The sequence below is a fragment of the Caretta caretta genome, chromosome 8 (assembly GCF_965140235.1).
Source record: "Caretta caretta isolate rCarCar2 chromosome 8, rCarCar1.hap1, whole genome shotgun sequence".
Lineage (NCBI taxonomy): Eukaryota > Metazoa > Chordata > Testudines > Cheloniidae > Caretta > Caretta caretta.
Genome location: NC_134213.1, coordinates 51,995,811 through 52,022,476, shown reverse-complemented (window position 1 = coordinate 52,022,476; position 26,666 = coordinate 51,995,811). Strand labels below are relative to the sequence as shown.

The window sequence follows — 26,666 nt, the reverse complement described above, 5'->3', positions numbered from 1 at the left end:
TTGGATAAAAAAAGAGTTACCACCTTCAAGTAACTTATACTGAATTCTACTTGTATTCTTTAGTAATAATGAGACCAACTGAAAACCTAAGTGTATATAAATTCATAGATATATTCATAGATACTAAAGTCAGAAGGGACCATTATGATCATCTAGTCCGACCTCCTGCACAACGCAGGCCACAGAATCTCACCCACCCACTCCTGCGAAAAACCTCTCACCTATGTCTATGTACCTATACAGAAAACACCTGATTCTCTTCTCAGTTACAACAGTTTACACCAGTGTCATTTTACTGACTTCAGTGGAGTTACTCCTGAAAACAGAATCAGGCTGACAGTGTTCACGTCAGTAGTCTTCTTAAACCCTTCTTGGTTTATGTAGCCACGCAGCGTGTGGGCGGAAAAGCATCCTCCCCATTCAAAGTTTCACACAGTATTCCTAGGACTTAGCTTTAGAGTTGTATTTGCACAGAACTCTCCTTTCCCTTCCTCAATAATATGCGTGAGACTAAGACTCCTGAACATTTTGTTGTTTCAGGGCCAATATGCTACTGCCACCTACTTAGCAAAATTGGCGAGATTCTGAATGACTTTAGCAATGAGTGTCAGAGTGCGAGATGTCCGGTCATCAGGATACTCCTGCATGAGACTGAAGAGACTAGGGGACATGATAGCTGGACACAGGAAACGGAGGAAGAGTGAGGCGCTGATCAGGCGTTCACTGATGTCCTGCTTGCCCCGACTGAGGCACTTCTGCTTCCAGGATGCAAACACCTCTTTCAGCTCGCGAGGAAACACACTGCAAACAATTAAATCAATCAATAAAATGACAAGGGTGTAAAATGTAACAGGTTGAACTGATAGCCTGTCACAGGAAAGGCAAAACCATGAGAAACAGAAATGCTGGCTATTCTGTTATTTCAGCCCAGCAAACGTTGTTAGATTTCTAGTCTTAGCTCCCAGATCACCATTTTATTTGGTACACTTAAGTACTATTCAAAGCATTCCTCTAGAAGATATAAAACTAAATCCTTTTTGATCACTTTGATTTACAGGTTAAGAAATGTCCATCCCTAGTTTGAAGTGAATGGCAAATATGTTTGTAAAAATTCAGACACACACTGAACTGTTGCTCATTTCTATAATTGGATTTAAGATTTTGAATGCTGAGTTAACTTTTTTTTTTTTAATTACTTTTCATTTGATCTGGCCTGAAGCAGAAAAGCCAATATTTCAACATTTCCAGCTTGATCAGAAGTTGACACTAATAGAAATCTCCTGTGAAGCATTTTCCCCACAATACAATTTCCAGACCACTTTTGCAGATCTAAGAGGTCTGAAAAACATTTCACATAAGCATCCAAGCTATTAGCTGCTTATTCAAAGTTCAAATAGAACTTCTGAAGTTTAGTTTTCAAGTTACCCCATTGATTCAATCATCATTCACTAGATCTCCATTGCCACAGTAAATATTTCAGGGGACATTCCCATATGGTATAGTACTTAGGACTGGGTATGGTGTCAGGACTCCTTGTTTGGATGGAACTTCTCTCTGCAATGTTGTGTAGAGAGCGGTAAGCCACAGGAACCCATGCTACTATAATATATGGAAGTACGTTTGTCCTCGGTCTCACAACAACTGCTGCTTTCCCATATTTTGGAGAGAGAGGGATACTATTTTTGCCTTTCCTAACCAAACATCAAACCAAGTGGCCAATAAGCAAGAGGCAGGCGCTCACCAGTAGGAGTTGATAATCTTGCAAAAGGCCAGCTCACAACACATTTTCAGGTTGCTCTGATGATCAGTTAATTCACTGGATGAACATTTGCTGGGATCAACTTCACAGTTCTCATCTGACTCATACAAAGCCTTGATGAATTCCCCTGTAAGGGAAGAGGGTTACAAACAGTGGCAATTATAGGAAAGTCTCCTTGATGTATCTTTAAAGCCTGTTTATGCCTCTCCTTGGCAACTGCATTTTCTGCACCCAGCATCTGCAGTGAGGTAGTCTCCAGACACCAGGCGTGGAGTGCATGACTCCTCATAACTGTTTTCAAATACAGGACTTTCCGTACCAGATCAGGCCATTGGTGCTCTAGCCAACAGCTGAGGCTTCAGAGGAAGGCAAATCCCACTCCTCTCCCCTCCCAAAATAATGAATCTAGCCAGCTGTGCAACTGCTGTACATTGGGGTGGGGGAGAAATGAGATGGAGAATTCCTTTTTGACCCCTGCAAGATATCAGCTTACACCCTGAAGAATGATTATCCTTACCTCTTTTTGCATGAATACAGATGTTATTAGCGATTATAAAATTATCCATCCCTTTAAAACGCAAAGCCAGGCTATTTGTCTTTGTGACCTTCTCTGGCAATGAATCTGACAATTCTTTTTATTTTTATTAGTTCTAAATTTACTGTGTTTTAATTTCATTGAGTGTCACCTGGTTCTTGTGTTATGAGACACGGTAAAAAGGAGGATTCACCAGTTTTCACTCTGTTCTTTGCCATTGTGAAAAATTCAATCCAGGTTAACTAATCCTGGTTTATGCAGCCTCTTGTCATCCTTACATCTTGCAAAATCTTTGTTGCCTGTTTCTAGAGCTTTTAAATTTCTACCCTCTCTTTCTTAAAGTGAGGCAACTGAAATTGGACACACAACTTCAGACTGGGCATGGTGGTGTTTCCATTGGTTGATATTCTGTAACGTCAGTGTATTTTCTACTCTCTCTCTCATATGGACTCTAGTATACTCATTACTTTTTAAACTCTGCACTGGTTATCTTCCCTTATCTGCTTAATGTTTCAGTGACTCCTGAGTTATGTCCTCAGAAGATTTTCCCACTTTGGAGTTTATGCCACAAGGACTGTCTGTTCAAAAATGTTTTTAAGAAACAAACAAACAAAAACCCACCCCTAAACCAAACCACCAATGGCTTTGCAAGCAGGACAGGTAGTACATTTACCCAAATCTCTTCACCTCCACAAATTTTTGTTTATGTGCTTGCATATATAATCTTACAGACAACACCTGGTTATGCTGTAATTATTCTGAATAAGTATTCGTAGTTCATCGGAAAATCCAGTTTAGAAACTTTCGCTGGTACCCGAACCCTGGGAAGGAATGGAAACTACAACTTCTTGAAATGAGTTCTGTTCACAGTGTACTTGGCCCAATTTCAACCCCTTGTGGCAATTAAAGGATTAGAGGGCAACTTCAACAGCACAGAATAAAGATGTTAGGAGCATTATTTAGTACTTCAGCTCTGCAATGCTATAGTATAATCAAAACAAGTAAGTTTGGCCGATGAACAACAATTTGATAAAATACTAATTTGTTATTTTTAAGATAATCTGGGCTCCACTACAGAAAAATTTTGCTGAGGGAAGGTAGTTTAGTATTATTTGCTAAGAGCTCAGCACCACTTCTGGGTGAGCAAACTCTGGTTGTAACAATAATTTCCTGAATCATTTTTTATGCACTTGTAACTTGTTCTCAGTAGTCCATAGCCAGATCCTAACTATGTATTAAAATGTGCTTGTAGGTACACTATACACTTAATACTGAATTCAGCGTGGTTAATTTATTTCACACAATATGGAATCTAACTGAACGTATTGCGTGATGCATTTGAAACTAAATAAATATATCTTCAAGAGCCATCTTGCCCTAGACTGGAAACAAGCTGGATGATGTAACAGGTCTTTTTCCATCTCTAACTTCTATGATTCATAATCTTATCGCTTAGCACTGGTGTCCAAAACAATGTATAAATAGTCATCAATTTAAAAATATCCATGTAATTACTGCACATTAAAGGACTTTTAGTCAAATGTAACATATTGAACCAAAAGGTGATAATTAAATCTGTCGGAAGACAAGGCATCAAGTAAATTGCTGCTTGCCTCCACATACTGGGCTAGATTCTGCCACCCTTACTCGTGTTGAGCAGTATCTTAAGGTTCTACCCAGTGAGAGTAAAGCTGGCAGAATTTGAAAAGATATGTACAGTACACTCAAAATACACATAATCACATCTCAGATTCCCACTTAACACCTGGATGACTGGCCAGTTTCCAGGCCACTGGGGAGGAGGGATGGGTCTCTTGGAAGGAGTCAGTTCTGACATGATTTTACCTGGCCTGCATGAATTTCCAATCTCCCCTAGGCCAAGAAACAGGAGGGGAAAGGTGGCTCATCTTGGGACCCTGGGCAGGAGAGGAATCAGCATACAGCTGGTAGTGCCTCCTGGTAGTGCCTCCTTGTCCATTTACTGGGAGCTGTGCACACTCTGAGTTGCAATGGGTACGTCTACACAGCAGAGGAAAAACCTGCGGCTGGCCCGTGCCAGCTGACTCGGACTTGCAGGGTTCAGGCTAAGGGACTGTTTCATTGCTGTGTAGATTTCTGGGCTCTGGCTGGAGCTCAGTTTGGGACCCTCACACATCTACATGGCAGTGAAATAGCCCCACAGCCTGAGTCGGCTGGCATGGACCAGCTGCAGGTGTCTAGTCGCTGTGTAGACATACCCAATGTTGGGATAGCATTTGTGGGGCTGGGATTACATGTTTGGCAGTGGCACGTGTCAAGAGCAAAGCACTGTCTCTGTGCGGGTAAGACAGGTAGACAAGCAGGATGAGTCTGCTGGGCTTGCTGGGAGGGGTAAGGCTAGGAAGGGAGGAAGTTGTGGGGTTAGGGTGAGTGCTGTTATGGGGATGCAGGTGGTCTGGCCTAGTAGAGCAGGAGTCAGGTCTAGTGGGCAGAGCAGGTGTCCAGGTTGGGGAACGGTGCCAAGGGTCAACACCTGAGTCAACTTCTAATTACCAGAGTCAGGGGTCGAGCCAGAGTCAGAAGCAAGAATCGAAGCTCAGGGTCAAGGCTGATCCAAATGTCAGAGCCAAGGGTCAAGCCAGAGTCAGGGTCAGAAGTCGGAGTCGAAGCCAGGACTGGTCACTGATGGCTGGAAGTGAGGTGTAAGGGCAGGAACTAGAGGAGAGGCAAGGATCAAACATGGGGATGGAGCACAGTGGGAACAGGAGTGAAGACATGGGTGAGACAGGAGTGGAGCAGGAATCAAGAACAGGGTTTGGGTGCAAGCACAAGCAGGGTCCAATGCAGCCACAAGAAGAAATCACCTTGTTGCTTGGACAAACTTTCTGTGCCACCTTCTGTCTTAAATAACATGGTTGGAACAACTGGTAGAGCTGGACAATCCTCCAATCAGGGCTCCCATGGGTGGTGCCTTGACTGAGGCTATAGTCCTACTAGCTTCTTGGTCCACCAGGTTTCAGCAGACCTTGGGTGGAGGACAGGATGCAGTTGCGGTCTGTGGACTCTTAGGCCTGGGTTCGAGACCTGGAACATCACAAGTGCAAGAGCTAGGCATGTAGGCTGAGATGAGCAATTGGAGAACAACTGATTCTGTTCTTTTCCCTGAGTAAAGAGCACTTAGGACAAGCATCCTCAAAGGGTCACTGGAACAGCTTGAAGCAGGTTCTCCTGGTTTGTGATGCTCCCTAGCCTCACAGCCTCATTCTCTCCAGCTGGCCACATGTAACCCTAAATATTTCTGTTTGCATCTGGTGAAGGATTAGAAGGTTAAGGTGGGATTAAGAGAAACATGACTATCAGGGTATTGAATTAATTGCTCAAAAGCAGGGGTCATGACCAAAGTTTGTGACTCAGAGGGCCACTCTGGAAATTTGCCAGTAGCTCAATGGTGCACCTTGTGTGTATGCAAATTGTCAAATCTTTATTACAATACATACATGCACCCAACCCTAATACCGGCTTGGACTTGTACCTTCCTTGACAAATGAACAGGAACAGCTTGGTTGGAGGTGCCCCAGCAATAAAATCCAGTGGATGATCAGCTTTGCCCTCAGCCTCACACCCCTAGGTGCGTATCAGCTTTCAGGTAGGACTTTGGGCTGCCCTGCTGAACAGAGCATCTTCAACATTACGGTTCCTTTTCCCCCACAAAGGGGCTATGCAAGCCTATGCAGAACACTTCTGACCCTTTCTTGAAATTTCCATGTCGCTTCTTTCAGCTGGGATTATACTGGATTCACCAGCAATGTCCAGATGCAAAGTCTACACAGTGCAAAAGCACTGAACTTCATCTATGTTGTCAGTATCTTTCCCAGTTGTTACATTATCAAAATCACCTTTATCCCTATTTACGTACTCCAGACCGAATGATTCACAAATCATAATGAAGAGATATGACAATCAATAAGGGAAACCAAGAGAAAAGATGGTACTTAGAAAAATGTAGAGCATTGGGATGAGATAACCGTTAAAGGAGACCCCTTAATCCACACAGAAGTGAGTGTGATCTTTTTTCAGCTGCTGCAAATCTTAGGAGCCAAATCTTGTCTCTGCGTTCCATAAACAAGAAGGGCCCAGATGGAGCAGAACCAGTGAGGTTCTACTGCACATGGTGAGAGAGCAGCATTTCAGGAGTACATGCAAGGGACATGCCACAAGTCCCCTAGGTGAGCGATCCACTGGCTGAGGCCAGTGGATCCGGTGCTATGTGGCAAGGGGCCATGGATTTCAGTACACAGGAGTCCTAGAGCCACAGAACCAACTCCATTGTTGAAGCTGGAGTAGCAGTTGATGCATTTCCCACCAGGATACTCAACGCACAGCCACGTTACTTGGCTGATTGCTCGGACAGCATTTGGTCCCTAGGTTCTGTGAAAGGAAAAAAGAAAAGAGACTGGTATTTTCTTACCAAGTGCATCATGAAGATACTTCTGTCCTACCAGCTTTAGGTACTCCTCAATGGCTTTGGTGGCAAGCGTATTCTCCCTGAAGATCAAAACATCATGCTCCCCACAGCGATCTACCTCAGACATCACCAGATCAGTCAAAAAGTCCTGAGGGAAAAAGTCCAGAAGGAATAAGGTTTATTAATCAAATAGAATCATGCTATGCTCTTTAAGTGACTTTAGAACCCAAATGGGAAGAGTAAAAGGAGACTGACATGCCTCAAAACAGGATGAGAGGATTATTGAACTGAAGTGCCTGGCCTGGGGGAAGGCATGCAGATATTACAGCACTGGGGGCTATAAAGATTAGCTAGAGTTCTCCTCACATTTGTGTACCTGACTGCCTAGGCCAATACAGATCCCCAGCTCTGTCATTTTTGGACTCATTTCTAAAACTGGAATAGCAGCTGGGACTGGTGGGTAAAATTACAATGGCGGAAGCAAGTCTCTAAATAAAAAATCCCTACAACCAAACTTTTTTGACATTTAATCCAGATCCTGACCAGAATATATGACGTACTCACTCCTCCATAGCTGACATGTTATAGTCATGCTTTACTGATATATGTTAGCGATAACTAGCTGTGTGTTTCCCTGCTATCCAAACTCAAAATATCAGGAGGAAAGCAAATCCAACTTTTAATTGAATACAGGAATTTTATTAAGAAGGATTTAGACCAATGAAATTAATGAGCATAAAATGGGCTGGGGATTAGGGAGACAAAGTTAGCATTCCTACTATGCATTAATTTAGCATTGTGTTGAACTGCATTCAGGCTATCAGGCAGGCCAGACAGAACAAGGGGCAAGAATCAAAGCAGACTGCAAGCTGCTAATTCAGGGCCCAGTCCTGCAGTGGTAATCAAATTCCTCAGCTACTTACTCCAGCGGGAGCTGAGGGCACTCAGCATCCCACAGGAAGCAATCAGCCCCTTCCAAAATCCAACCTCAGACACTGTAAGGCTCCTGGGGGCAGAGACCAAATTTTTGTTTGTTTTCTACATCTTTTAATATCCCTTCAAGCCCCCCTGAATAATACAAGAGAATCTTGCTAATCTGCAGAAAAAAGTGGCAACCTCTCACACAGCAGTAGTGAGGTCTCACATCCCTAAAATGTTACTTCACAAAATTTACTGAAGCACATTACTAGTATAGTAGGGAGTCTCTAATAACTACAACCATGCTACATTACCCTTGCTTTATTGTTATTTACTTGCCTTTTTATTTTCTCTGAAAATTGGTAATAGTTTTCCCAATCAGTGTAAATTCGTGAAATTCAAGTGTAACAACTATATAATAAAATCCTGGATTGCTCACTTGAGAGCTCCAGATGGTAATATCCTACATCAGGGGTGGCCAACCTGTGGCTCCGGAGCCACCTGCAGCTCTTCAGAAGTTAATATGCAGCTTCTTGTCTAGGCACCGACTCCGGGGCTGGAGCTACAGGCGCCAACTTTCCAATGTGCCGGGGGGTGCTCCCTGCTCAACCCCTGGCTCTGCCCCCTCCCCTGAGGCTAACATGCCCTCGCTCCTTCCCCTTCCCCACCCCAGAGCCTCCTGCATGCCACGAAACAGCTGATCGGGAGGTACGGGGAAGCGCTGATTGGAAGGGCTGCCAATGGTTGGGAGGTGCTGGGAGCGGGGCTACTGACATATTACTGGTTTCAGAGTAGCAGCCGTGTTAGGCTGTATTCGCAAAAAGAAAAGGAGTACTTGTGGCACCTTAGAGACTAACCAATTTATTTGAGCATGAGCTTTCGTGAGCTACAGCTCACTTCATCGGAGGCTCTCTGGCAATGTACGTTGGTAAATTCCGGCTCCTTCTCAGGCTCAGGTTGGCCACCCCGTCCTACATTGTAGGATTTCGCCAGTACATTAAAATCTAAAATACAAGCACTACAAAGGTAGAGCTTTAACATGCTAATTTACTTATCTGTTGCAAAGAACATTGAAGCAATCTGGAGATGGCTTGCCAGAATTATTACAGTTCAATGCTACAGGAGCTACTCTAGCTGTAAACTGCACTAGATCAGACAGGCAAATGGTACTGTATGAATTCTCAGCACACTTGGTCATAAAAGACATTCTATCGAGAGGGACGTGTGCAGTGGAAGATGGTAAATATAGTGCATAAAAGTGGAAGGATTATGTACACATTCCCGTCCACACACAACACCTGGCTCATCGAAGTTTGGCTGTGCTTTAAGAACTCAGGGTAGCTGGTACAGCTGGGGGTCATAGAGGCTAGAGCTCGGGTACCACTTTCACTCAGGCTGGTAATCAACGCACTTTGCAGTGACAAAGTGACCATTTGAGTGCAGAGAGTCCTCCAATGTCTTCCCACAATGCCCCCTGTGTACCCAGAAGGACAGACAAGTTGGGACAGAATCATAGAGCCGCTCAGCTTATTGCAAATGAAGAACATGGGATATGCCCCAGAAGTTTGAGCGACCCACACAAGTGAGTGCAGTACCAGTGTGAGGATGCAGTAATGGGGTATGGCTTTTCAGAGTGGTTACTCACAATCCAGCTAGGCTAATCCAAGTGCTAATCCCTCATGTTAACTGTGGTGAACTTTTGCTGTTCACTGTTTATAAGACACATTTACAAAATTTTATTTGCAAGTCCCTTGATGCTACAGTGTTCATGGTGCATCATCTATCCAGCAATGCATGAAATATTTCAATGTACTCAAGGTACAGACATAACATTCTGTGATGGTAGGATGCTATGAAGTCCTTCCACCTACATAGCTAATGTTTTAACCCTGCAATAGTTATCTCCTCTAAGTGTCTACATCTAGCTCTTTGGAATATATTCACACTTACAGATTCTACTTCTGGTAATGTGTTGCACACCTATATTGACTTCCCCTTATAAAGGATTTGCCCAAACTTCTTTAAAATGCTCATTCTGCTTTACTTCGCTTCCCCTCTGCAGCCTCTCCCCTTTGGTAGTGTTCCCCTCCTCTGACTCCCATTCCCAGGCCTGTCCACCCCTCATGCTATTTATGTTTAAAACCATGAGAAATGTTTATGAGTCTCAGAAATCATTGTGAGATGTTCCTTCCGCTCCTACCTTGGCTCTGCCAGTGCTCTGAAGAATGTGCACCAAGGCACAGGCCATTTCCTCCTTGTTCCTCACGCTGATCACAGGCTCCAGCACTGAGCACAGCATGGTGTAGTTGTTAGTAACAAACTCTGCAAATTCTTTGTACTGTTCCATGGGGAGGATGGTGATGGTCTGGTATCGGGACTTGATGCGAATGGAAGGTCCCCCTGATTTCCCTTTATTGGGCGTAGGTGTGCTGACTGGGTACCACTTTTCCACAAACTGACGGCCAGTCACGCTGGCCATGGGAATGTTGACCAGTCCTACATAGTTATTCTTGTCTTTTTTCTTCTTCTTCTCCACATCCTTATAGACGTGAACTGTGATACTGTGGAGGGGCGGGAGGCCATAGAACTCAAAGTGTTCGCCCCAGAAGATGTTGTCTGCTTTTGTTTTGCTGGTGGTGCGGGCAAACAGAGTGTCGTCAAGGCACAGCTCACAGAAGTATTTCTTCTTGGGGGCCAAGTCCTTGGCCTCAATGATCCAGAGACGGAGCACATTCTCAGCTCGACGGCAGTTGTCCTGTGCAGAAAAAAGAGCTCAGCATTGATTTAGAGACAGTGATGAGGAAAAAGAACATTTTCTTTTCGAACAGAAAATACTGATCATGCAATGAGTGTATTTTATACATTGCTATTTGATCACCTTTGAAAAGCTGTATTCAAATTTGTTCAGAACACAAACTTGCTCTTAACTTCTGCCATCCAGAAGCTGGCAGATTCATAACATTTCAGCAAAAAGAAAAGGAGGACTTGTGGCACCTTAGAGGCTAACAAATTTATTTGAGCATAAGCTTTCATGAGCTACAGCTCACTTCATCGGATGCATTCAGTGGAAAATACAGTGGGGAGATTTATATACACAGAGAACATGAAACAATGGGTGTTACCATACACACTGTAATGAGAGTGATCAGGTAAGGTGAGCTATTACCAGCAGGAGAGCGGGGGGGGAAAAAACCTTTTATAGTGATAATCAAGGTGGGCCATTTCCAGCAGTTGACAAGAACGTCTGAGGTATAGCGGGGGGTTGGGGGAAGGGGGGGCGTCGTGATTGACCTAATTAAATAGGTAAGCACCTCTGTAATGGTTTGATATATCATCTGGACAAGAATCCAGTCATGCCATGAACATTTTACTGGTGGTATTATTCCTACAGCTTCCTCTTCTATTACCTTGTTAGGCTGCACTGTCCTGCGTAGGTTTTCCATCCACTTGTCTCTCTCCGCTGCAGAGGAGCAACTGAAACATTTACTGCCGTTGGAGTAGGTTACCTGAAACACAAACAATAGGTCCAGTTCTGGCAAGACTGCAAAGCAGAAAAAGGAGCAAAAGTCATAGGTGACTTTCAAGCATTGAGAATATGAAAGAGGCAGCAAAATATGGGAGCAGGGAAGGAGCAAGCCTGAAAAGGGCACAGACTGCAGAGAAAAAAACCTCAGTTCAGATGGGTATAAAACTGAAGGGAAACACACTGTTCTAGCCAAATGTTCTGAGAGACTGTAAAATAAGGATGTAGTCAGCAATTTGAAATTTGTGCACATGCTAACTGAACTGCAGCCTCTAGATACCTGCAATATCCCAGTAAGTCCCCAAGGCTGACAATCTGATCATTAACGGAGCAGGTGTAGGGAGAGAGCTAGTCACATGTTGATGAAAGGTCTGATGAACAAAAATCCCTGCTGGATGTCACTGGAAATACTGTCTTCGGGAAGCTAAAAATTGCATGCTCTGGGTACTATACACATCAATGGGCTGAAACAGCCAAAACGTTTGACTCTGCTTTTGGAAGAGACAACACCACCTGGAGCAAAACTGATGCTAGCTCTGTTTGTGCATATAAGGAGACAGTCACATTTTGCTTCAATTTTTATTTGGCCTTGCCAGCTCTCCCTGTTCTTCCCATTCAGATGTATGAGCATGGGCAAAGCACTTTAAGACTAAATGTTAGTACTAAACTCTGCATTTGTATTGCCAGCTGTCTTCCGTCTACCCAGGAAGGCTGAAGCAGAACAGGAAGTGCTTCCAGCCAATGAGATATGTTGTGACTATTAAGCCTACAGAGTATACCCCTATTGTGAACTCAGATGTAAAAAGTATGTGAAAGTTCGTAAGATGTTACAATAACCATGAAAAATAGGTCAAGTTGTTTATAATGCGGAATGCTGTAACAAGTGCAAAAGAACCAGACAAAGAAGATTGATTAATCTAAATCAAAAAGGCCATGTTGATATAATCCATTTTTAGCAAGCATAATTTCAACAATTTTTGGAAGATGTGGAACCAGAACTAATAGACCAAAATTGATGTGATGGCTACGAGGCCTAACTGGTGGACAAAATAACGAGGGAGATGAACTATGACACCCACTTTTACCCTTTCTTAAAGAGACTGAAAAAAAGACATGATCAGCTCAGCTCAGTTCTTCCATTCCACCTGGTGGCCCAGTTTATCCCCCAAACTGCCAGCACTGCAACTCATCCCAGCTCACCTTGACTCATCTAAAGGACTTTCTTCCTGAGAAGAAGGCCTGCTGACCTTAAGCTTGTTCAAGGTACTTTGTTTTCACCGGTGAGTGCTGAAAGTCATCATATGATCATGACATCCAGTCCTCAAGCCCATAAGTGGGGATATATATAATTGCCAACATTGCAGGGGCACGTAAGATCCTGCATCATTTTCCTTTCCTTTGTTACAGTGATTCTCAAACTTTTTTACTGGTGATCCCTTTCACGTAGCAAGCCTCTGAGTGTGACCCCAGTTGTCACGGAGTCCCTGGGCGATGCTCTGGAACTGCTCCCTACAAAGCCAGTCAGGACTCGGGTGAAGTCTCCTCTCTGTGAGCAGCCTGTCTGCAGGGCAAAAAGCTCACACAGCTTCCACCTTCCTGGGTTTGACTTCGGAGCATTCAGCATCCTCTGCCCCTCCGTGCGCTTCCCACAGCAAGTCCGCCCAGGCGGGGTCCAGGGGAAGCCAGAGGGTCCTGCACCCCAACTTCGCAATCAGATGTGACTCTTAGCCAGCCAGTAAAACAGAGGTTTATTAGATGACAGGAACACGGTCTAAAACAGAGCTTGTAGGTACAGAGACTAGGACCCCTCAGCCAGGTCCTTTTTGGGGGGCAGTGAGCCAGACAAGCACGTCTGCACTTCACTCCATGTCCCCAGCATGCCGAAACTGACTCACTCTCCACCAGCTCCTCCTCCGGGCTTTGTCCCTTTCCCGGCCAGGAGGTCACCCGATTCCTTTGTTCTCCAACCCTTTAGCTATCACCTTGCAGTGGGGAAGGGCCCAGGCCATCAATTGCCAAGGAGACAGAGTGTCGGCCATTTATGTACACTGGCCCTTTGGTCTGCAACAATTACACTCTCTTATCCCACCACCTGGAGACTTAAGAAATGCATAGGGGAAACTGAGGCACCCCTACAGCATTCAGAGGAAACATTAAGAACAGTCCCACTTTGCCATAGCCCCCCATCAATTAAAAATGCTTTAAAATATATTTAACACCATTATAAATGCTAGAGGCAAAGCAGGGTTTGGGGTGGAGGCTGACAGCTTGCAAGCCCGCATTTAAGACCCTTGCGACCCCCTGAGGGGTCCTGACCCCCTATTTGAGAACCCCTGCTTTGTGGTATTATTTTATGTCCTCCCTTCTTTCCTTCTGTTCTATTTCTCACTCTCTTGGCTTTCCATCGAATCCTGAAGTCAACTATGTTGTATTCATCTAAGCCTGCCTTGTCTATGAAGAAAACATCCAGTAAGATGATGTCCCTGACCAGATTGTAAATCAGGATCCAAGTAGCAGGTGTCACGATCGACTTGCCAGCCAAAAGCATCCTCTTGTAACTAACCAGCGGTCCAGTGTTCCAAAAACATCAGGAAAAGCTGTATTTCACCCATCTTTTCTTACCTGTCTTTCCTCTACCTTGTGTCTGTCTGTTAAGAAAAGGATAAGTAAATGCCCTCAACACATCAAAGCTGGAGTAAAATTAACCCTTTCCTTTTCATCAAAGAAAAGTTGTTCTGAAAATAAGAGACTGATCTTTTACCTCCAAAAGGAGAAAGGCTTTAAAGGTTTTGACTAAGTTTGTTTTGCATAATCACTCAACTTGAGTTTCAATATAAATGCCTGTTTTGATTTCTTATTCCTTATTCTGGGCATCACAAAATGGGGAAGAGATGGACAGCCCTCTGTGGAGATAGAGGTGGTTAGGGACTATTTAGAAAAGCTGGACGTGCACAAGTCCATGGGGCCGGACGAGTTGCATCCGAGAGTGCTGAAGGAACTGGCGGCTGTGATTGCAGAGCCATTGGCCATTATCTTTGAAAACTCGTGGCGAACCGCGGAAGTCCCGGATGACTGGAAAAAGGCTAATGTAGTGCCAATCTTTAAAAAAGGGAAGAAGGAGGATCCTGGGAACTACAGGCCAGTCAGCCTCACTTCAGACCCTGGAAAAATCATGGAGCAGGTCCTCAAAGAATCAATCCTGAAGCACTTGCATGAGAGGAAAGTGATCAGGAACAGCCAGCATGGATTCACCAAGGAAAGGTCATGCCTGACTAATCTAATCGCCTTCTATGATGAGATTACTGGTTCTGTGGATGAAGGGAAAGCAGTGGATGTATTGTTTCTTGACTTTAGCAAAGCTTTTGACACGGTCTCCCACAGTATTCTTGTCAGCAAGTTAAAGAAGTATGGGCTGGATGAATGCACTACAAGGTGGGTAGAAAGCTGGCTAGATTGTCGGGCTCAACGGGTAGTTATCAATGGCTCCATGTCTAGTTGGCAGCCGGTATCAAGTGGAGTGCCCCAAGGGTCGGTCCTGGGGCCGGTTTTGTTCAATATCTTCATAAATGATCTGGAGGATGGTGTGGATTGCACTCTCAGCAAATTTGCGGATGATACTAAACTGGGAGGAGTGGTAGATACGCTGGAGGGGAGGGATAGGATACAGAAGGACCTAGACAAATTGGAGGATTGGGCCAAAAGAAATCTGATGAGGTTCAATAAGGATAAGTGCAGGGTCCTGCACTTAGGACGGAAGAACCCAATGCACAGCTACAGACTAGGGACCGAATGGCTAGGCAGCAGTTCTGCAGAAAAGGACCTAGGGGTGACAGTGGACGAGAAGCTGGATATGAGTCAGCAGTGTGCCCTTGTTGCCAAGAAGGCCAATGGCATTTTGGGATGTATAAGTAGGGGCATAGCGAGCAGATCGAGGGACGTGATCGTTCCCCTCTATTCGACATTGGTGAGGCCTCATCTGGAGTACTGTGTCCAGTTTTGGGCCCCACACTTAAAGAAGGATGTGGATAAATTGGAGAGAGTCCAGCGAAGGGCAACAAAAATGATTAGGGGTCTGGAACACATGAGTTATGAGGAGAGGCTGAGGGAGCTGGGATTGTTTAGCCTGCAGAAGAGAAGAATGAGGGGGGATTTGATAGCTGCTTTCAACTACCTGAAAGGGGGTTCCAAAGAGGATGGCTCTAGACTGTTCTCAATGGTATCAGATGACAGAACGAGGAGTAATGGTCTCAAGTTGCAGTGGGGGAGGTTTAGATTGGATATTAGGAAAAACTTTTTCACTAAGAGGGTGGTGAAACACTGGAATGCGTTACCTAGGGAGGTGGTAGAATCTCCTTCCGTAGAGGTTTTTAAGGTCAGGCTTGACAAAGCCCTGGCTGGGATGATTTAACTGGGAATTGGTCCTGCTTCGAGCAGGGGGTTGGACTAGATGACCTTCTGGGGTCCCTTCCAACCCTTATATTCTATGATTCTATGATTCCTTCTTTTATTTAATCAATAAATTTTTCATTGGAATAAATGCTTTTGGGTGTTTGTCAAGTTACTGAGTAAAACAAAGGCCTCTGTTTACAATAACTCCAAACCTACCTATCTCTGTTTAAGGTTCGACAGTGAAAGAGATTATGAACACCTTTAACTCTTTGGGCCTTTGAGATCAATATCAGCACAACAGATACTACCTTGAAATGAATTGGAACAACTTCTGAACACGTTCCCTTAAGGAAAAGGGATGAGACTGATCTATGTGGTGTTCTGATAGAGCAGTTTTAAGGTAGCAAACCAATCTCTGCGTCAGGGATTTAGACACCTGAGGCCAGATTCAACCCAGGCATAACTCCACTGAAGACTGAGTGGGCCCATGACGTTGTGTTGAGGGTGATGGCCTTGATATAAGACTTGATAATATGCTGTTCATCTTGTCAACTTTAGATATGCGTTTTAGGTAGGGTTTATCCAATATAAAAGCACGCTTATGTAATATACCTTCATTAGCCCTCCACTAACTTTAAGACCTTTCTAACATACAGACTTTCTTCTCATGGTATCTTGGTAACTGAGATCAGTCGGGGTGCTCTTGCTACCAGCCCCATAATATGAATGCAGGGGAGTGGGGGAGAAGGCCAGTGGGCAGCAGAAGTCCTGAGCCACAGAATTTAATCCCTTGATTGCCTGACGAAGTTAAAGTTTGTTGACCTTCTGGAAACCTGCAAGGTCTTTGTTTACTCAAGCTTTTCCTCAATAACCTGCCAGAACAGGGCTTTTGGAGCAGAGCTCTTATATCAGCTGACTTCTCAATTTAGTCATATTTTAACTGTTTTTAAAAAATGTATTGTAAGAGAATTCAGATTATGATGAGTACTTAAGCAAGCTTAAGCCATATATCTGCATGCACATTACAAATGCCTAGTTTTGTATCAGATATGCAGACATTCAATTAGAAGAGTATAATCACTGAAAAGATTTCTTCCCATTGACTGATGGATGTCATTAGCGCCAAGGACTTTAGAATCTTACGATCAGATAGTTTACATCATAATCTCAAATGTCTGAGAAAATGGATTTATCACCCACTTAGGAAATCACAAAACAGTGCCCACTGTGGACGCATACTGACTGACTACACTATGCAATCTGTACTTTTATGGGGTGGCGTTTCTTTACCTCAAAGCAGAAGTCTTGTCCAAGGATACTGCTGTGAAGCGGTTTGACAAAAACTTTCTCTTCAGTCCCAAGATCCAATGCCTCCACTGCGCTGCCCGGGCTCAGCAAAGACTCATGTGAACGAGATTCTTTCAGCTTTGGCAGTCCACGAGATCTGAAAGCAGACAAGAGGGAAAAATAAGAGGGAGTCATCTCCTAAACAAGATTTGGAAACATCCAGAAACAAAGGAAGATTGAGACTGATGGGTTAACCAGTCTGTACAATTTTTATAAGTACTTTATAAGCCTAAAGTAAATAAATTGCATGCCTTATTTATTCAGTTTCTCAAATTCAAGGTGTCGCATAACTCTTTAATACAGTACAAAATTGTTGTACTAGCATCTGGCTAGTAAATAGATTCCCACCACCACCCAAATCCAGGAGATATAGATTCATAGAACTACAAGTTGCATCCATTTTGGCACAGTAAAAAAGAAAAATAGAAATTCTTGACAAAATGTGGATTTATCTTTAAATCTGTATTTACTGTAGACAATATGCTACTGGGAATATTTAAATGCTGATTACTAAGCAAATGCTTTGTTAATAGCAACAAACACCTTCCCCCCAATCCCTAAACACACACAAAATGAGATTTTTCCTCTTTAAAACAGGCAGTTTTTTCAATCAGTGGGATTTCCCTCTACATATTGTGGAGGAGAAAATATAGAAACAAAAACAACAAAAACAATTAAAACATGCAAATGCCCTGCCACCTTACCCTACCCAGATCAGCTGTCTACACTGACATTTTGCAATCCCTCTGTCTGGCTGGTCTTTACACCTTTTAACTGTTCCCATCTCCCTTGTCTTTTTTGGCCTCACTCAGCATTCCTCCTCTGGGGTTGCCCCAGGCCTCTTTTATCTTCCCAGTGGACACACAGATTCTCTTTTTCAGCTGATGGGTCTAAGTTCCTTCTCCTTGACCACTGCAGGAATCTCCCACCTCTAACTCCTCCAAGGATGTCCCTCATCATTTCAGTCTGCTTCTGATCCTCTATCACTCCAGGCATTTGTCATCTATCCAGACCTCCTTCCATCAGTCTCCTTTTGGCTCTTGCTGACTTTTCGAAGACACACAACTCCAGCTAACTTCAGAGTTTTGGGACCAGTTTTGCATGTCAAACGGTTTACAATATTTTCAGAATTCAATTTCCATGTGATACTTGTATGTTCATGCTTGTTTATTCAAAAACTTAGTTTGTGACAAGCTGGGGTGTAAATCTACCCTCGTATAGCTTGCCAGACACTAAGTGTCTATGCGGACCCTGCTACCATGCACTACAAGCTTGTCAGTGCGCTCTAATCTACTATTTCAAAGCAGGGTAGATCAAAGAGCACTATAGTAATTTTGGTGTGCAGCAGAGGGTCCACATATGCACTTGTGCCACAGGCCAGTGCAGAGTAGACTCTCATCCTAGCTTGCTGTGAGCTATGTGTTTGTGTAGACGAGGCCTGAGCGAGATAAAATTCTTATAGTGCAGTCTACTGTCAAAGTGGTACTGTAAAGTACCAGGTTTCTGACTCCAGAATAAATGTTATCACCTCAGGTTGTTTCCTCCTTGTGCATCACTACCTGGAATAAAAGGTTCTGCAGGTAAAATTGTGCTTTCAATGGCACTACTTTGGTGGGGCTACTCATGCCTAACTGATCATCCCTGAGTAAATGAAATGATTGATAGTAAACAAGGAATAGAATCCAGGTGCCTCTCTTACTGCATTTGACTCTACTCTGTTCAACTCATGAACAGGGATAAAAACAGTAAAAACATAAAAAGAAAAGGAGTACTTGTGGCACCTTAGAGACTAACAAATTTATTAGAGCATAAGCTTTCGTGAGCTACAGCTCACTTTGAATCTGATGAGGTGAGCTGTAGCTCATGAAAGCTTATTCTCAAATAAATTTGTTAGTCTCTAAGGTGCCACAAGTACTCCTTTTCTTTTTACGGATACAGACTAACACAGCTGCTACTCTGAAACCAGTAAAAACATACTTGCTATTCCAGGCCTTGATTCAGGAAAGCACTTAAGCACATGCTTAACCCTATTGCTATTCAGCAATGCACAGCAAATAAGACTAAGCATAAGGAAAAGCAGATGTGAGAGTAGGCTGGCATTATTTTTCCACACACTTTTCAGAGTAGAGCTGCACTTTAAAGCAATACTTTCTCACCAAGGTTTCCCACCATAGTTGGGCCACAATGTAGGCTTGGTTTACATTAAAAAATTAGGTCAGCTTAACTACATCGGTCAAGTGTGTGAAAAATCCATCCCCCTGAGCAGCGTTGTTAAGCTGACTTAAGTCCCCATGCAGACTGTGCTAGAATTCTTCCGTCGACCTAGCTACCACTAGCTACCTGTTGGCATAGGTAGTGTCTACACTGAAGCGCTACACAGGCGCAGCTGTGCCACTGTAGCATTTTAAGTGTAGACAAGCCCTTAGTTTCAAAGCAAAAACGTTTACAAATGGTTATTCAAAGAAGGATTGGGAAGGTTTTGTTAGCTATGCTGGCAGCTTTATTCTCTGAAAAATTGTACTTCCCCTTGAAACTCTTTTTTAAGAAAACCTAATACTTTGTAATATTAAAAAATCTTAAAACTCTCAATACCATAGCAGCAGCTTTATTGAGGGATATTAGAAAACAGGAAGCCTTCTCCAAATGCATTTTTGTTTGCATCTTCACCAGTTCTAAGGCAGCTTACCAAGACATGGATACTACAAAGAATAAATATATTAAGAAGCAAGCAGAGTTCACCTCATTTTAGTTTTGCACAAGATCAGCTACTTCTGGCACGCTGGTTGATTCACATGGGATCTTTAGACATTCTCAGAGAAAATGTAGGTTACATTAAATATATTAAAATGATCTAAACATAGGGAACAGCTGCATTTTGATAAGATGGATTCTTAAAAAGAGATTTCAAATACAAATTGACAACATTAGTATGAGCACTCTGTCTGCACTGTGCTTTTTTATAATAGGTTACAGCAGCAGCTTGTACCAATGAAAACCTAAAACCTCAGCCATGTATAATTGAACACTTGCTGCAATTAGGTAGGGCAAGTCTAAAATAAACACACCACAATGCACCACTTTAATATTATTCTATGCAAAATCCTCTCTCTAATTTAAATTTCTCCTCTAAAGAAAGAACTGCTGAGGTCACTTGGCTACCCAAGTGGCAACTCTCCCAAATTCTCAGCAAATTCAGTTCCAAAAGATGGTCCTTTAGTGAATGATGCCAGAGAAATGTCTGAAAGTGCCCACAGCTAATTCCAGCCCCAAGAGCTCACAGCAGAAGAATATGGGGTGGTCAAAAGGGAGGAGAAGACAGACTACCACTTCCAAAACAAGGCAACTTTTCACAAATCCTGATTAAGCCATCACATTTGTAGTATCCTAGGGTTAAAATGGCCAACACATTCCAATTTACATCAATCAAGCACACCTACATGAAGCAATTGTACAGCCATCTGGCCGTGCACCCCCAAATCATAGTGGTGCCACATAACAGCCCCTCCAAATCTTTTTCTGGGCTACATCTCAGAAAAGAAATCCAGGTGTGCAGAGGAAGAAATGCACAAAATCCAGCAGTAGTTATATCTCAAGCCTTTGGTTAAAAGTTTCAGATGAATTTTAAGCCAGGCAGGAACATTGGGTAGGAAGAAAAGCTACTCCATCCATACACGTTTAGTAATATCCCTTCTCCTCATCCTTCATGCTGCATCCTGCCCCTCAGGTGACACAAACAAGGTTCCTGGCAGTGCGCAGTCTGCTCAACACTGGGCCTGTTTCCATGGTGCTGCATCTATAAGGAGGTTAGAGCTGGAAGACAGCAGGGAGAAGCAGCAGCCAGCAGGGCTCAGGGAGCATGCTCTGCAACAAGGCAAAGGTGACCTTTCAAGCAAGGAGTGAATTGCTCTTCTTTGGATTTAACAAGATAACTAGATCCTAGATAATAAAGAATGGCAAGGAGGGAAAAATACCTTTAAAGAACTGCTAGCCAGTGGCCTACGAGGAATGAGGTGGGGGCTGAAGAAAAATACATCACAGAAATTCTATTTATCTTTCTTCACATATGATCTTCCCCTGCTGGGAGACATTTACCATATCCCACCTCGCAAGCTAAATTTTTTTACTAACACATCTGTTTTGTTTCCTCTGCAGCATTCTCTTTAGCCTACTAATTTTGTACATGGTTTTATCTCAGATCAGCTTGGATATAAAATGATCTTGTTTGGTCAAGGGAGAGGGGCCGTGAATAAGTTTTAGCAATCCCTGGAAGTGACTGTATTTTGTCCTGCACAGATTTCTTTTTGGTGATCAGTTCCTTTCAGCATTGCCAAGCAAACAACTATAAACGGATTAAAACTCAACCTCATTCTGACACCACAGTGATACTGGAGAGTTGCTTGTTGGGTTAAATGTGAATGAATGCATCTGCAATTGCCACAATGTATTTCTCATTTATTGGTAAAACTGTTTAGTATCTATGATACTGTTGCTCTGGGCATAATTCAGTCAAAGGCAATTGCAATAAAAATAAATTATATTTCTATTAAAATAGTTTTCTGCTTCTGTTAAATTCTCACCCAACATTCTGTTGTTGTAATTAATAAAATAGACAATTTGCTCACCCGTTACCCCTCTGGCATAGACACACAGTTAATAACTCAAAGCCACTCACTTATTTTTCTAATGTCCAGTGATGATGCCAGATTAAAAGAGCCTTTCCTATATTAGATGGGAAGCTATTGGAAAAATGAGTACTATTTAGAGTGTCTGCGAAGAGAGAGGTAATCCCAGAGAAGCAGGATTACTATAAACAGGAAGTTCAAGCAGGCTCAGGGTGGGGGAAGGGTTGTTTGCACAAATCTGTTGCTATTAAACAGCCCCATTAACAACCCAAATGCTGATTTCAATTACATTTAACCTTAAATGATTAACCTTTTCCCTACTATTTCTTCTATCTACTGCACATGGTAAAAACTCTGCATAAGGGAACACATGGTTAAAATGCATCATTACCAACCCACCAACCACGGGTGTAGCTACACTTAACAATTCATTTCTATCATGAGAAGTAGTGGAAGGAGGAGTGTGCGGGGAAACGTTTTAACTTCTCACCTCTTTCCAAATGCTGATGGGCAGTGGTCCTCATAGTGAAGTATGCATGTTCCTCAATCAGAGCTTTGAAAATGCCCCAAACTACTGACCCAGCAGCCGAATCCCACTGCTACTGACAAGGTCTCTCCAGCAACACTACCATATCACTCCAACCCCAATCTGACCCCGTCTCCTTGCACACCATGATTCAACAGTTCTCCTTTTCAGGAGGATTTCAGTTGCAAGGAGAGGAAGCTTGGAACTGAAAATCTCAGGCTTCCAATGGCACCATCCAACACACAGCAATTGATTAATGAGCTACTACTGTATTCTAGCAAGCATAGGGGAAAAAGGGTTAAAAACCTAATTGCTTTGGTGATGAAGCTGTCCTGCTGATTTTGACCTATTTAAAAGCCAAGCTACAAAGTACAAGAGGCTTTCAATTACTCAGCGTATTAGGGAGAGCATTATACTGCTCCAAAACACAACATGGGAATATCAATAATCTAAAAACCAAACATTAAATAAGCGCAGCACTGAAGGAACAAAATCCCATAATATTTTTTCTTCATCAACAAATCAAGGTAAAGCTCAAGAACTTTGATTAGAATTATATTAGTAAGGAGAGCTGAATCCTGCTCAGCCCAGCCACTCAACTAAAACCTGTTTGTCTCAAATGTCCTCACATTAAAAAACTGTCCATAAAGTTATGCCTATATTCTTCAGAAAAATCCACAACACAACACGGTTGTGATAACAGAGATACTTCCTAAGATCAGAAGGATTAATTCAATACTTATCCACAAAATCAACAGAGAGAACCTGGATTCCTGTGTGGTGGAGTTTCTGCTCAACATTGCAATTAGGAGTCCTAGGCCCACTGAACTGAACCCTAAAGTCAGCAACAGCATCTCGGTCCGGAAGTACAGGTGCACTCTACCAGGACTGAAGCAGTGGATTCCCATGGCAAGCATTCATTCTATAGGCACCACACCCTGCTTGGTTTTCCAACTATCAATTAGCAAAATGTCTCATTACTTGGTCAACAATTCTAGGAGTCTAACCAGTTTTATTATATGTATGTTTATTCACTATTGGAAACTTTAGGTTATTTGTTGATAATGAAAAGAACTCAAATGTAAATAAGAGCCTCTGCTCTTTTTGAGCATGGAGATTCAGATCTTGTTTAATTGCAGGGCTTTACCCAAAGCCCTAAACTCATTGTTTGAACCATGTATGTTTAATTTCAAAGCCCTTCCAGATCTCTCTCCGTACAGGTCACAGCTTGTCTAACATAAATCTCACATGGTGCTACAGAATATCCTGCTGAATTTTACAATCATAACATTATCTTTCCTCTGACAATCACAGTCCCTACTGCTAACATTTCAGACTCCTTTATTTTGCTGAAGCAGATACTTAACTATAATGTTTCATTTAAATGCTATTTATGGAAATGTACTATGTAGGGTGGAGTCCCCTTTCTGCATGCCTGACAGTGCACTGTGGGTTACAGAAATGCATCTGCCATGAAGGGGGATGTTTATAAAAGGGCCAACTGAACTGGCAGCCAGGGTAGAGTCTGTACCCACAAAGGGAAAGTTTATGACAGGAAGCTTAACATTGTGGGCTTGTTCAATTTTTCCTGAAAAACGAAGTAGCTACATAAGACCTGAAAGCAGTGGCTGAGAGAAACATTCACTAGAACATGAGCAGTGAGACAACATTTCTTTGGAGACATCCTGCTTCATCCCCTCCTCCCCCACCCGGCACTCTCCAGCATGTAGACACAAAATGACATATGCGGAATGAGTGCTCCTGAATGAGTCAAGCCTTAATAGCAAATTGCGTAATACAGATTTTTATCCCTAAATCTCAAACAGGATAAAATCACCCACTTTTTTTTTTAAACAAGGATTAAGCAGAATGAATGAATGAGAAAGTGAAAACACTGCAAGATTTGTTTCCATTTATCTTATCTTTTTTCCACCTCCATACTGCAAATAATTGAGGGGAAAAAATGAGAGGACCTACCGATAGAAAGAGCTGGTGTGAGAGCAGCGGTAGCGCTTCACCACGAATCCCAAAGCCATGGCTACTGGCTGCCCTGGTGCCTGGCAGGGTCCATTCTTAGCAAGCACAGAAGGGAACGTTTGGCAAACTACGACTATCTGATAATGCCATAAAATCACTTTTACTACATCAGGAGGATTCCCACGTGGCAGTAAATCCCAGCAGGGCAAAACCCTCCCAGCTGTCCACAGAGCTTTAATGCCGTTGCCGAGAGCATATGCAACCAGGCTCAACCATCTTTACTCCCCACCAGAAACAAACCTAAGGGAAGGATTATGAGGCCGGTTGGAAATGCTCTCAGACTCCCAGCCACAAATTGACTATATTAATTTGGTCTCTTTGCCCCATCCCCTATCCAAAGCATGTTATCCTTGAACCTTTTATGCTGTTTTACCTTTAGAGTCAGTAGACAAGTTTTATGCTTTAGGAAGACACTCCCAACACACGTAAGATGCAACTGTGTGAGACGAATGCAGTGGGAACCTGCCTAGGAAAAATGTGAAAGCTGACACGGTAAATGATGCCAGATGCTCTTGCAACATGAGATACTGCATCCCAGAGAGATACTGTATAGGATATATGTATCTGGACAACTCCATTCAAATCTGGTTTAGGTCACAAATGAGAAGGGAGTCTGGAAGTTTCAAGCTAGAGCACTGCAAGATGAGAAACAATTTTGCAGGCACAGCAGGCTCTGCTCAGGAGAGAGCCAGAAACTAGAATAGCTTAAGTGAGGTAAGTCAGTGATAAAACTGTGCTGTGGAAGATGCAGACCCAGACTGGGTGCACAGGTATTGTGTTGTTAACATCCCAGTTTTGAAGAGCTGGCCTGGTATGCCAGCCAGTTATACTGAAACCTGGTTTTGAACCCAGTTTCAGTATATTTAAGCTGGATGATCAATTGCTTCCCCTCTGTAGCAGTCCCAGTTGCATCCTGTATGGCAGTTCTCATTCTCCAAACCCCTTCCCTACAATGTTTCTGGGTCATCTCTCTACCTCAAAACAATTCTGCTCACAGGGCATCACCTGCCAACATCCTGAATGAGATACACGTCTGCAATACCAAATCCTGAAACACACCAGGATAAGTAAATCTCCTGACATTTACAGGTATTTATCTATAAATTGAACCGCTATCACTATAGAACCTGAACATCTTGGAACCATTAGAAAAATGAAACAGCAATATTCATCTCGCTCCATACCCACTCGGTAGGAAGGAGCGAATTTTTGTGAATGATTTTGGAGTAAGCTAATGACATTGTTTATTTTAATAATAAATAATAATAATGTTGCTTTTTTTGTGAAATGGAATGAAGTTAGTCTCCTGCCTATCTAGCCCTAGAAACTTGCATAACACCATGACATCCTTTGTGAGCATCTCCTTAGATTTGGGTAGGTATGTTTCACTGGGGATTAGGCTAGGAAAGTTCTTATATGTAATAAATCAATAATAATAAAGGGGCAGCGAAGACATAGGAGGTTGGGAAGAATGCTAATTCATTCATATTAATTATACACAATTGCAGAAAAACAAATGCTAATTTTTCACCTTTCTTTGTTCACAAGCTAGTTTTAATGGTTGCATCTCCCTCTTTTGTCCTTTGAATAAACAAATTCAATATTGTTTGAAAGAGGCTGAGAATATTTTTTTTAATTCCTCCTCCTTCTCCCACCCCATCACCCCCCCCCTTTTTTTTAAGCTATCTCTTCCTATCTTCACTGCCTCATTCCCACGTGAATTCTCAGTTGTCTTTTCACACCATACCAGCCAATTGTGTTTTCTGAAACCTTTGGCTGCAAAGTGAAACTTAGTAAAAATCATTGGTAAGATTCACTGTACAGTGGGGTTTAGCTTCCTTTGTGGTTGTATTTATAAAGTAAAGTAACGTATACAATTACACACTTTCAAAGATGCTGTATTCGAGTGGTGCATTTCCGGATAAGAGGCCACTAATGCAAACACAACTCCATTAAACATTCAGTCTCTTCCATGTAAGGTGCCCAGGAGGTTAGTACTGCTACAAACGCTCATCAATTTCTTTCCAAAGAGATTGAAACAGTACTCTTTTCCCTCATTGTCCTGTAGCATAACACTTTACAAATGCGCATTGGGAGAGCATCTGTGATGTCAAAAGAAATTGCTACACACTTCAAGCAAAAGAGTAATATTCTCTTACACGAACAGTAATTTATTGATAGCAACAAAGAAGCTGGGGTGAATTTTATTATTGCCAGATGAAGCCTAACTATTCTCTCCTGGCTCGCTGCTTCACCTTGGGCCTTTATCTACCCAACTTAGTCTCTTCTCCAAATGAACAAGGATTTGTCCTCATTGTTTAGATTTCTTGGCTGCCTATCATAGCTCCTGCTGAGTCCTTTAGAATTCCTGTGCAAATACATTAAAAATTCAATTTTCATGTCACAGGGCCAAGGGCTGGCAAAGTCACAAATGCCAACAACGCCCTCTGACCACTACCCAGAAAAAGGATTGCTGTGCTCAGAGTGTGGAGCAAGCCCGGTATTAGAAAGCAGAGTAGCTTAATTCCCAACTATCTTAGCAACTCTTGTCTGACCCCCTCCTAGC

The 26,666-nt window shown here is 42.8% G+C and overlaps 1 protein-coding gene across 13 annotated transcripts in view; it reads right to left on the bottom strand.

Moving 5' to 3' along the window:
• The window catches only part of RASAL2 (RAS protein activator like 2), a 295,807-nt gene that overhangs the window by 28,504 nt on the left and 240,637 nt on the right, over positions 1-26,666 (bottom strand). For 12 of the 13 annotated variants that reach the window (XM_075131485.1, XM_048860716.2, XM_048860717.2 and 9 more), the window contains 6 exons: positions 16,859-17,012; positions 11,064-11,162; positions 9,857-10,411; positions 6,742-6,886; positions 1,742-1,886; positions 565-801 (listed from right to left, as the gene is read on the bottom strand). In XM_075131485.1, coding sequence (XP_074987586.1) covers positions 565-801; positions 1,742-1,886; positions 6,742-6,886; positions 9,857-10,411; positions 11,064-11,162; positions 16,859-17,012 — 1,335 coding nt within the window. Of the gene's footprint in view, positions 1-564; positions 802-1,741; positions 1,887-6,741; positions 6,887-9,856; positions 10,412-11,063; positions 11,163-16,858; positions 17,013-20,352; positions 20,454-26,666 lie in introns of those variants that run through there. The other variant, XM_075131491.1, reaches the window with a different exon arrangement.